The sequence below is a fragment of the Stegostoma tigrinum genome, chromosome 5 (assembly GCF_030684315.1).
Source record: "Stegostoma tigrinum isolate sSteTig4 chromosome 5, sSteTig4.hap1, whole genome shotgun sequence".
Taxonomy (NCBI): domain Eukaryota; kingdom Metazoa; phylum Chordata; class Chondrichthyes; order Orectolobiformes; family Stegostomatidae; genus Stegostoma; species Stegostoma tigrinum.
In genome coordinates this window covers 51,353,364-51,366,032 of record NC_081358.1, presented here as the reverse complement: position 1 = coordinate 51,366,032, position 12,669 = coordinate 51,353,364, and the positions used below count along the sequence as shown (strand labels likewise).

General features: G+C 41.4%; 1 protein-coding gene across 3 annotated transcripts in view; it reads left to right on the top strand.

Moving 5' to 3' along the window:
- The window catches only part of fer1l6 (fer-1 like family member 6), a 142,673-nt gene that overhangs the window by 17,786 nt on the left and 112,218 nt on the right, over positions 1-12,669 (top strand). For all 3 annotated transcript variants that reach the window (XM_059645982.1, XM_059645984.1, XM_059645983.1), the window contains exons 6-10: positions 1,409-1,471; positions 3,323-3,401; positions 5,009-5,168; positions 10,424-10,610; positions 11,806-11,998. In XM_059645982.1, the coding sequence (XP_059501965.1) occupies positions 1,409-1,471; positions 3,323-3,401; positions 5,009-5,168; positions 10,424-10,610; positions 11,806-11,998 (682 nt within the window). The remainder of the gene's footprint in view (positions 1-1,408; positions 1,472-3,322; positions 3,402-5,008; positions 5,169-10,423; positions 10,611-11,805; positions 11,999-12,669) is intronic.

Here is a 12,669-nt window from a genome sequence, read left to right as displayed (position 1 = left end):
ACAAAAACTGACTGTCTTTCTCACACTCACACTCACATTCCTTGCTGGTCCTACCAGGACCCTGCATCATACACCCATAGGCCTAAACACTCTTTGTTATGAATGATGTGTGATATAGGTGAAAAGTGAGGAAGAGAAAAGTAACAAATGTTCTGGAAATAAATGATCCTTTCAAAATTATGACCCGTAAAAGGACAACAGAAAAATACACAAATGCATTCCTTGATAAATGAAATGGAAGGTTAGACACAATAGCAAATATTGATTTCTGCTTCATTTTTGAGAAAAAAAGGTTTTAAAATCACTAAACATTACAAAGCTAAACTGATTGTGTCTGACAATAAACATAAATTAATATTTATTGCACTATTTGGATAACTTTGTCAAACATAAAACAATTTATGTTTCTAGAACAATACAGAAACCTTCACTGCTGAATAAACACTTCACATTTTATTTCACTTGCTGAAAATCATTCACATGACTTTTCCTTGATTGAAGAGGCTATTTAGTCAACTGTAATGTCAAACAATATTGTTAAAATATTTTTGAGGTTGCGTCTAAACTGTTTCACTGAAATTATGCTTCCATTATTTTCATATTATCATATGTATTATCTAGCACAATCAAATAAAGCAGCTTGTTTAAATAGTTTAGCAATTAATTTGCCACATAGATGGCCCAACAAAGCCTTGGTGAGACTAGACCTGGTCTCCATTCCTGAGGAAGAATGTGCTTGCTTTAGAGGAAGAGCAGTGCATGTTCAATAGACTGATTCTCAAGATAAGGAGCCCACCCTACAGAGTGAGATTGAGTAGTAGAAAATCCTTAAGACCTTGGCAGGAGAGACATAGGATGCTGTTTCTCCTGGCTGGGAATCCAAAGCAAGGAATCACAATCTCAGACTAAGGGATCAATTAACTAGTATAGAGCAATTTCTTCAGAGAAAGGCTGCAAAACCTCCGCAAAATTGTGTCCCACTGAGGGCTGTAGATGCTCTGTAGATGAGTAGATTCAAGTCAGAGATTGTCAGATTTTTAGATACTCAAGAAGTCAAAGGATGTAGGGAATCTGTGGGAAGATGTAACTTAAGTGATCCACCAAGACCTTACTGAATTCTGGAGCAGGATCAAGGGGCTAATGGTCTATCCTGCTCCTATTTCTTATGTTCAGAGATTTTGATTTCATTTCTGTGGACAGCAAGAAAATGTTTAGAAGTCAGGATCAAGCAAGGAAGAAATGTCTATTCCATGCATTAATGGTACTCTCTTGAGTGCCCTGTTCTCTCGAATTAAGTTACAGTTACATTTCTGGTGCTTCTGATTTTGTTGTGTAATGTGGGCCTGTACGGTAGAATGAGATGAAATATTCAGTGTAACAACATTGATTAATTATTTTCTCTTTGCAGTATTTTGTGTTTGATTACATTGGCCCATCAGAAATATTATTTGACAGAATCATTAAACTTTCAGTAAGTAATCAAGTGATTATACATATTTCAAATTGCTTTCTGTAAATGATGAGATAAAAGATGATACAAAGCTTTTATAGCCAAATGTGCTCTAATGATTTCTTATTACAATTTCACTAAAGTGAGATTAGCTGAGAGATGTTTACCAGCTAGATTTAAAACTAGAAGCAGAAAATTAAACATATTGGGTTAGTGTAAATAGAGGGATAGTGAGTCAGCAGATTGCTGCACTCTGAACCTGCTATTTGCATTGAATCAGAGAATTTCACATAAGGAGGCCACTCGGTCTGTCATCTCAATACTAGTTCACTGCAAGATTAAGGTACTTTGTGTCAATCCCCTGCCTTCTCACCAGAGCTCTGCATTATTTTCTTCTTCAATTAGTGATCAAATTCTTTCTTGAAAGTTACCGTCAAAATTTCCTCCGCCGGATTGACTGGCACTGCATTCCAAATCCTAATAATATATTACATAAGGAACTTATTTCTTGTGTCAGCATTACTTCCTTTGGCAAACATCTTAAATTGGTATCCTCTCACTCTGTTCTTTCAGCAATGGCAACAGTTTTTTTTTATCCACTCTGTCCAGATCCCTTAAAATTTTGAATACATCCATCAAATTTCCTCTCAACTTTCTTTTCTTCAGGGAGGATCACCCCAAATTCTCCAAACCAGCTGTGAATCTTTTTTGCTTCCTTTGGAATGCCTGCACATGCTTCCTAAAGTTCACTCAGAAAGGTGGGACAATTGACCAAGGAGTGGTAGATGGAGTTAGATTTAGATAAATGTGAAGTGCTGCATTTCGGTAAGGCAAATCAGGGCAGACTTAAACAGCTAAGGGTAGGGACCTGAGACGTGTTGCTGAACAAAGAGACCTAGGGGTGCAGGTGCATAGTTCCTTGAAAGTGGAGTTTCAGGAAGGTAGGGTGGTGAAGAAGGTATGTGGCATGCTTGCTTTCATTCGCCAGTGCATTGAATATAGGAAGTGGGATGTTATGTTGTCATTGTACCGGACATTAGAGAGGCCACTTTTAGAATTCTGTGCCCAATCCTGGTTAGCCTTCCACAGGGACATTGTGGTTAAACATGAGAGGATGCAGAAAAGATTTACAAGGATGTTGACAGGACTGGGGGTGGTGTCGGGGGAGGCGAGTTTGAGTTATAGGGAGAGGCTGAATATGCTGGGGCATCAGAGGTTGAGGGGTGACCATACAGAAGTTTATATAATTGTGAGGAGTATGGGGGTGAATATCCAAGGTCTTTTTCCTAGGATGGAGGAGTCCAAAACTAGAGGCCATAGGTTTAAGGTGAGAGGGGAAAGATTTTAAAAGGACCTTACGGGCAACTTTTTCACGCAGTGGATGGTGCGTACATCAAGCTGCCAAAGGAAGTGGTGGAGGTTGGTACAATTACATTTAAAATGCATCGGGATGGATAGATGAATAGGAAGGCTTTAGAGGGAGATGAGTCAAATGCTCACATATAGGACTAGGTCAGATTGGGGTTTGGTCAGCATGGATGAGTTGGACCGAAGGATCTGTCTTCATGCTGTATGACTCCATAACTGGAAAAAGAGTTAAGGCTGAACCAGTGTTTAATTCATGTTTATCATAACTTCCCTGCATTTGTAATCTATGTTCCCATTTATAAATAGAAAGATGTAAAATGGACCATTAAAGGAATAAGAAACTGTCAGCAAATGAACTGATCAAAAGTTTCTCATGATTAATAAACGGGTAGAAGATTAAAATAGAATGTCTTGTTACGACTTTACTTAATATGTCAGTATGAATTTTTCAGTTAATGTTTTCACGTATTTGCTATTTCTGTCCATGCTGATGTCATTGCATAGGTTTGGCATTCCAAACTGATCCGTGGAACACTGATTGGAGCATTTAAACTGGATGTGGGAACAGTTTACAATGAACCAGGTACATTCAATAGCTGCCAGTTCAAAGCTATAGGGATGAGTGGAGTAGTTTGGGGCTGTTCTGTGTAATGGGTGAATGAGAGATTGTATTTTCTTGCTGTTATGGTATTTTATTTTACTCCTTTAAGAGGTTATATCTTAAACTAATTTCAATCATTACTGCTTCATTAATGTATTATTGCATTAATGTACTATTGTCATGACTGGAGGGAAGTCTGAAGCGACAGGCATAGGATTATGATGTGCTGCATCTAGCCTCCCAGCAAATGTATCTACTTATAGTCTTATCTCCAACTCAAGAGTCCACATCATTGCCTTGCCAATCTTTGTGTTTCATTGGTACAATTACATATGAGAAATTAGCTGCTGAACATGTCGATTGCATGGCATTGTGAAAAGCTGCTTGTGTCACAGCACCCATCCAGAGGAATGTTTATTCTAGAATTGTGTTCAGACCCACATGATATTCCAGTATTCACGGTGTCAGCTGATCCCGTAGCAGGTTCAGAAAAAAAAACACCTCATAATTCATACAGCTACTTCCAAACTTTCTCTGAATGCATTATTTTGAATGTAAGAATTTCAGTGCAAGGTATTTGAAATTAGATGTCTGCATTATTTTTTAATGCACATTATTTATTAAAGAAAGACAAACCCAGATTGATAATGACAATTCTTTCATTTCAGTTCTCTACTTTCTAAATATCCTGTTGTTTCTCTCTCCTAATCTGATCTAATGTACTTTCCATCTTTCTCCTGACACTTGTTTCCCGCTCTGAAACTGGATTCTGTGCTGGAACAGTTTTCCTCCTGTATTCTCCCTGTCCAGAATGATGGATTAATTCCCCAGATGGGAGTCAAGTCATCGGGCTTGGTTTTAGTGAGAAAACTGCAACTTCCAGTGATCTGTCCAGGTTGCCTCGTAAGTTTGCTACCATTCCATAAGGGCTCATTAGAGAGAGAAGAGAGAGAGAGAGAGAGAGAGAGAGAACTGGTGATGGTTTAACCCGAGGGTCACCATGCTTCAGGCAAGAGATGAGATTGAGAAAGTGGGACTTTCATGGTACCCTCAGCTAATGTAGGAATTGAACATGTGCTGTTGGTGTTAGTCAACACAAACCAGCTGCCTGACTCCGTTTTATTTATTTGTGTGGCAAGGAAAGCAGGAGCAGTTCAATGCTGAGGTGTACAACCCACTCAGCAATGCTGGTCAATGGTTGTGATGCCAACAGGGACCGATCTCTCAGGGCAGGAGTTCAGAATATGGATTGTCTCTGTCACAATGTGATCTGACCCTTGTGTGTCCGGGTCATCCCTGGGTCTGTACTGGGTCAGAAAAGAGTCTGACTGCCAACTTGATGCATTTGGGGTATTTAGAGATTGGCAATTAATATTGCCCATGCCAGCATTGCCCACATCCTACGAATGGATATTATTTTTAAAATCCATTCATTTAGCAAAATATTCAAAGGACTCTGTGATCTGCTGGAATGCTGTAGCAGGTGCATTAATGCAGCAATTTTGTAATTCTGGCTCATTATTGAAAATTTTATAAAATGAATTAAAGTCAGCACACTGAATTAACATTAACTCTTTTCCTTGCTACAGGCCATCAATTCTGTGACAAGTGGGCACCTCTTACTGATCCTAGTGATATCAAAACTGGAGTGAAAGGCTACCTTAAATGTGACATCTGTGTCACTGGGAAAGGTGACAGTGCACCACCTCCTCTGAAAACTGCTGAATCTGCTGAAGAAGAAATTGAAAAGTATGGTGACTCTCTCATTCCTTTGCGAGAAATGAAATGGAAACAAAATTGAGTTAAAAGTGCTAGAAATGGTCAGCATGCTAGGCAGCAGCTACAGAGAGAAAAACAGAGTTAGTGTTTCTCATTTATTAACCTGTCATCAGAACTGGAAGAATGTGAATACACGGAGTAAGGGGAAAGAGTCAAAGGGGAACGTCTGTGAGATATTAGGGACTGCAGATGCTGGAAAATCTGAGATAACAAGGTGTAGAGTTGGATGAATGCAGCAGGCCAAGCAGCATCAGAGGAAGAATAACATTTCGGGCCTAGAGCCTTCTTCAGAAAATGTCTATGATAGGTTGGAAGGCAGGAGAGGTTCAATAACAAAGGCATGGTGATGGGAGATTAAAAGGCTTGCTGTGTTCATCCAGATCCACACCTTGTTATCTATAAAAGGAAATATGATGTGGGTCTGGAGGAGCTGGAAATGGCAACAGCACAATCAGTCATTGAGGCCTTGAAAATCAAGGTTGTGAAAATTACACAAGGAAGAGGGGAGAGCCATAGCCATGCTGCTAGCCAAGAATGAAGGCTCCCCTCTCCAAGAACCAGCTCACATTAACTCAATCACTAATGAAACACCATGATTAACTCTTGCTGTTGGAGAGACAGCACAATTGCACTCAGCTTAAAACCTGCATGTATTTAAAAGGGAACAGAGGAGAAAGAAATGTCAGTCACAGAATCTGAAATAACACCCACATCCCCCTCCAGAAATACCGGTTATACAAAGCAGACAAAGGGAGCATCTGTAAACAGACAAGACAGCTGTGATTTTTTTTTCAGTACAATGTACCTGATGAAGTGTATGCCTGAAATGTACACTTATGGCTTTGATTTCAAATAGTAATCGATCTGCTGTATTTTTCCAAAATTGCCTGTCCAAAACAATAGGTTTTCGCATTATAATGTAGCAATTTATTCTGAGTAAAAGGTAAAACATGAGTCTTCTCGATGCAGGGGTAAAGTGCTTAATGCTTGTTCATGTGAAAGTGAACATCTTGAAAACTTCTTATTCAACCAAGTTCATCCTTTTCCCTTAAGGTAGTGAATCTGAATTTTACTTTAGAGATATCAAGCTAAAGGGCTGGTTCAAGTGCCAATGAATGGGAAATGCTCCAATTCAGCCATTAATGTCAGCAGAAAGCAATCCCAGGTCAGCTGCATTACAGAGGGTGCAGGTTCTTGTCTTCTCAGTTCTGCCTCTCTGCTACATGTGTCAGTATGACATTCTTCCTGTTTTCTATGCAGGATGCTATTACATCTGTCAGCGATATGACTGATTAGGACTACCATGAGTCTGGAGCGATTATGACCGTTTAGGCCTATGATCAGTAAAACAGGATTGTCGTCAAATAGTGATCATAACACAATTAAGTTCAATGTAGCGTTTGAAAGCAAAAAGCATGTATGAGCTACTAGAAGTTTAGATTTAGGTAAGACCAACTTTAATGAGATGAGACAGACACTATCCACAGTAAACTTTCAGCTAAAACAACTGAAGAACAGTGGAGGATGTTTAAAAAAACTGGTTAACATAATTCAAACTGGTTTATACCAGTAAGAGGGAAAGCTCCACTTCACAGAACAAAGAACAACCGTAGGTAACTATTGAGCTGAGTGACAGCGCAAAACTAAAGGAAGCAGCTTACAAAAATGTACAAAAAACTACATGAATCCTTCTGAATGCGAAAGATACAAAGACAAGGAAAGGGCCTCTAGCAGAGATAATGGGAACTGCAGATGCTGGAGAATTCCAAGATAATAAAATGTGAGGCTGGATGAACACAGCAGGCCAAGCAGCATCTCAGGAGCACAAAAGCTGACGTTTCGGGCCTAGACCCTTCATCAGAGAGGGGGATGGGGAGAGGGAGCTGGAATAAATAGGGAGAGAGGGGAAGGCGGACCGAAGATGGAGAGTAAAGAAGATAGGTGAAGAGAGTATAGGTGGGGAGGTAGGGAGGGGATAGGTCAGTCCAGGGAAGACGGACAGGTCAAGGGGGTGGGATGAGGTTAGTAGGTAGATGGGGGTGCGGCTTGGTGTGGGAGGAACGGATGGGTGAGAGGAAGAACCGGTTAGGGAGGCAGAGACAGGTTGGACTGGTTTTGGGATGCAGTGGGTGGGGGGGAAGAGCTGGGCTGGTTGTGTGGTGCAGTGGGGGGAGGGGACGAACTAGGCTGGTTTAGGGATGCAGTAGGGGAAGGGGAGATTTTGAAACTGGTGAAGTCCACATTGATACCATATGGCTGCAGGGTTCCCAATTCCTCCGCCACCACCGCATCTGCTCCCACGATAAGACATTCCACTCCCGCACATCCCAGATGTCCAAGTTCTTTAAGGACCGCAACTTTCCCCCCACAGTGATCGAGAACGCCCTTGACCGCGTCTCCCGTATTTCCCGCAACACATCCCTCACACCCCGCCCCCGCCACAACCGCCCTAAGAGGATCCCCCTCGTTCTCACACACCACCCTACCAACCTCCGGAAACAACGCATCATCCTCCGACACTTCCGCCATTTACAGTCCGACCCCACCACCCAAGACATTTTTCCATCCCCTCCCCTGTCTGCTTTCCGGAGAGACCACTCTCTCCGTGACTCCCTTGTTTGCTCCACACTGCCCTCCAACCCCACCACACCCGGCACCTTCCCCTGCAACCGCAGGAAATGCTACACTTGTCCCCACACCTCCTCCCTCACCCCTATCGCAGGCCCCAAGATGACATTCCACATTAAGCAGAGGTTCACCTGCACATCTGCCAATGTGGTATACTGCATCCATTGTACCCGGTGCGACTTCCTCTACATTGGGGAAACCAAGCGGAGGCTTGGGGACCGCTTTGCAGAACACCTCCGCTCAGTTCGCACAAACAACTGCACCTCCCAGTCGCAAACCATTTCCACTCCCCCTCCCATTCTCTAGATGACATGTCCATCATGGGCCTCCTGCACTGCCACAATGATGCCACCCGAAGTTTGCAGGAACAGCAACTCATATTCCGCCTGGGAACCCTGCAGCCATAAGGTACCAATGTGGACTTCACCAGTTTCAAAATTTCCCCTTCCCCTACTGCATCCCTAAACCAGCCCAGTTCGTCCCCTCCCCCCACTGCACCACACAACCAGCCCAGCTCTTCCCCCCCACCCACTGCATCCCAAAACCAGTCCAACCTGTCTCTGCCTCCCTAACCTGTTCTTCCTCTCACCCATCCGTTCCTCCCACACCAAGCCGCACCCCCAGCTACCTACTAACCTCATCCCACCCCCTTGACCTGTCCGTCTTCCCTGGACTGACCTATCCCCTCCCTACCTCCCCACCTAATCTCTCTCCACCTATCTTCTTTACTCTCCATCTTCGGTCCGCCTCCCCCTCTCTCCCTATTTATTCCAGTTCCCTCTCCCCATCCCCCTCTCTGATGAAGGGTCTAGGCCCGAAACGTCAGCTTTTGTGCTCCTGAGATGCTGCTTGGCCTGCTGTGTTCATCCAGCCTCACATTTTATTATCTTGGCCTCTAGCAGAGCTACTCAAAGGGCTTATGAAAGGAAACTTGGCAGGAACATCAAAATCAGTAAGAGGAAATTTTGTAGTTTTGTGAAGGGAAAGTGCGTGTTCAGGAGCAATGTTGGTCCACTAAAGACTGAAAGTGGGTTAATGTCAGTGACTATGGGGAAATGGCAGACGTATTGAATTGTCACTTCACCTCAGTATTTTCAGAAAATAAGGGTGGCTTGCCTTTGGACCCAAGAAAATAAACAGTGGATTGGGAACAGGCACTGAGTAAAATTAAATTAACATAAATAAAACATTGATAATGAGGAAATTAAGGGTGTCAAATCACCAGGCGCTGTTAGTTCCCATCTGAAGGTGTTGTAGGAAGTAGGGGAGCACTTTGTACACACTTTAACAATAGTCTTTCAGAGTTCCTCGATACAGGAGTATTTACTGCGAATTGGAAAATTGCATTTCACTCCCCTTTTTTAAAGGACGGAAGAGGAAAATTAGGGAATTACAGACCAGCTAGCCTAACATCCATGGCAAGGAAATTGTTGGAGTCTATGATTCAGGATGGGTAATTGAACACTGTGAAAATTTTCAGTTAGTCAGTGAGAGCCAGCAAAATTCATGATGGGTCGGCCATGGCCAAAAAAGCTCATTGAATCTTTTGAAGATTTTTTACAGCGGCTGTACAAAGAAGCTTGTGAGGTGCATAGATATTTAAATGGCACAAACAGGTGCAGAAAATAATAAAGAAAGCTAGTGGAATGATGGTCTCTATGCCTAGAGGACTGGAGTATAAGGATGCAGCAATATGCGGTAACTGTGCAAAACCTTGATTAAATCCTTCTTGGATTACTGGGCATCATATCTTAGGAAGGATGCATTGGCCTTGGAAGGAGTACTGCATAAGGGTCTAGGCCCTAAACGTCAGCTTTCCTGCTCCTCTGATGCTGCTTGGCCTGCTGTGTTCATCCAGCTCTACACCTTGTTATCTCAGATTCTCCAGCATCTGCAGGTCCTACAATCTCTTATACAATTTAGGCCTGTTTTCTCAAGAATTAGAATGTAAAAGGTGATCCACTCAAAGTCTTTACTATATTAACAGAAAAACACAAGTAGGTAAAGTTAAACTATTTCGACTGATTGAGAATTCTAGAACAAGCGGGCACAGTCTAAAAATCGGGGCCAGACCATACAGGAGGGATGTTAGGAAGCACTTTTACTCACAAAGGGTCGTAGATATTTGGAACTCTCTTCCAGAAATAGCAGTGGATGCTGGATCAATGTGCTTTTAAATCTGAGATTATTTAGCAAAATTAATTTAAAGTATGAAGGGATCTGGGTCAAAGGCATGATCTCATTGATTGGTGGAACAGGCTCAAATGGCTGAATGGCCTACTCCTGTTCCTAATTTTCAATGTACCTATGATACTCATTTCAAATAGAATCCTTGTAGCCAGTATTACTAAGATTCTGAGCAGGCAGCACCCCTAAGCCACTTCATATTTCTGATGAAGGGTCTAGGCCCGAAACGTCAGCTTTTGTGCTCCTGAGATGCTGCTTGGCCAGCTGTGTTCATCCAGCCTCACATTTTATTATCTCATATTTCAAACTATGTTTTTAACAGCTTTGTGGTTCAGTTATTATTTGATTTTTCAATAAAATGTAGAAGTCATTGCATTTTTATTTACAACACAATTTTTCGTCTATGTTAGGAATTTACTTATTCCAGTTGGATTTCCAATTGAGAGATCATGGGCAAGGTTTATTGTGAAGATTTACAAAGCTCAGGGACTACCGAAGATGCATTCTAGCCTCGTGGCAAATGTAACAAAAGCAATCATGGGAGACAACAAGGATTTTGTGGATCCGTATGTCATTGTCACCTTTTCTGGTCAAAGGGTATTTACTACCTTTCAATATTTCTCTGTTTATTTGCAAGTTCATTGCATAATTCTGCAACACTACCAACAGGATTGCAATTTGAAATCAAAACAGACTTTTGTTGTCTCCTATTTACTTTAGTCTAACCTTATTCATTATTCATGAATAGGATTACTCAGACTGATGACTAGGAAATTTACCATCTTTTATGTTATGTTGTTTACGTCAAAATCAAAGGATTGATTTAGTTCTGGCTCACTGGCAGAATCTGGGTAGGTAGGCGGTTGAAATGGCCACCGTGACATCCTGTAGGGTGTAATGCCAATCTTCACTTTTTCTCACACTGAAAGAAAATTAGGTCTTTCTTTAAAAATGCATCATCGGCCCAATGCCCCAGACTTTTAATCCAAAGCCTGTGTGAGGAAGCTGTAGCAGTTTAGAAACAGCAGTAGGTCATTCAGTGTCTCAAACGATAGGCATGTGAAAAGAAAAAGATACATGAAGGCAAGTATAGGCCTCTTACAATCAGTAACAGGGGAACAAAGAGTTAACAATCCAATTAAATATGTATTTTGGTTCTGTTGCCACAAACAATGTTATAAAAATTTTGAGCAATACAGGATGTAGTGAGAGAGGAACTGAAGAAAACTAGCATTAATGGTACTGGAAAAATGATTTGATTAAAGGCCAATAAAACCTAGGGCACAATAATGTACCTTCCAAAGCACTTAGGGAATTGGCCCAAGAAGTAGTGAATGCATTGGTGGTCATCTTTCAAGTGTCTATAGCCTTTGGAACAGTTCCTGAAGAAGGGAGGTGGGAGTTACATGGTGAGTGTTGGTTAGCTCAGTTGGTTGGATGGCTTGTTTGCGACACTAAAAGTGTGGGTTCAATTCCTGCACTGGCTGAGGTTACCATGCTATTTAATCAGTTTTTGTCATGAATTCCTGTATCACAGGAATTTGTATTCCTTCAAAACACCCTGAAAATATATTTTGACACAACGTGCAGCTGCTGTCCTATGTGAACTAACAATCATTTCAATGTAATTGCTGCTGAACCCAGATCCAGATTCCAAAGGTGCTTGAAATTGGTTGGTTGTAGTTCCTTCAAAGGCCCACAGGAGATGCGGCCAGTGTCGACACGGACTGACTTCTTCTCTCTATTTCTCTTATGACAGAACTTTACCTTTACTGTCTCCTTCTGTTTTCAGGGCCGAACATCTGTACAGAAAAACTGTGCTGACCCTGTCTGGAGTGAGCAGATCATTTTCAAAGAAATGTTTCCACCACTTTGTCAGCGAGTCAAAATTCAGGTTTGGGATGAAAGGAATGTGAATGATGTTGCCATCGGAACTCATTACATTGACTTGAAGAAAATATCAAATGAACAGGATGGAGATAAAGGTTAAATCCCATTTGTAAAATTTTTCAGTAAAAAAAAATCAACATCCACTTAAAATTTTAATCGAAATGAAACGTTTGTCTAAAACGAAATCTGTTAAGTGCTCAATATTTAGAACTAAAATTTATATCAACAACAATGTGGTGATTTGTTGTGAACATTGCTACTTTTTTTATTCATACACTTAAGATTTTAAAATGAATTCTTCAGATTTCAGGAGATCTGCAAGCTGTACTTGTGGCCATCAAGAAAACAAACTATTGACGCTCATTACTAAATACAAATTGTGAAAGTTATAAAGGGTGATTGTCGTCAGCTTTACTCTTGCCTCAGAATTGCATTGGCTGCCAATACAATTAGTAATTTGGGCACACCCTGTAAAAGTTTCCAAACATTAATTTGAATGGCTGGAGGGTTGTGGAAAGTGTTACAAGCTGTCTGATCTGTGTATCTGGTGGGCCAGCCTCCACATAAGGTGTACTATTTCAGAAAAACTTCTATTCAGCTTGACTCTGGTCATAAAGTGCATGTTTTCAGCTCCCTGAATAATAGGGACGATTTTATTGACGCTTGAGAGGGGATACAGATGAAAAATTAGGACCTATTTTTTGTTGTGGATAATTTCCTAAAAACTGTTGGCCAAATTCCAATCTGGTGATGGAGATATGAATGA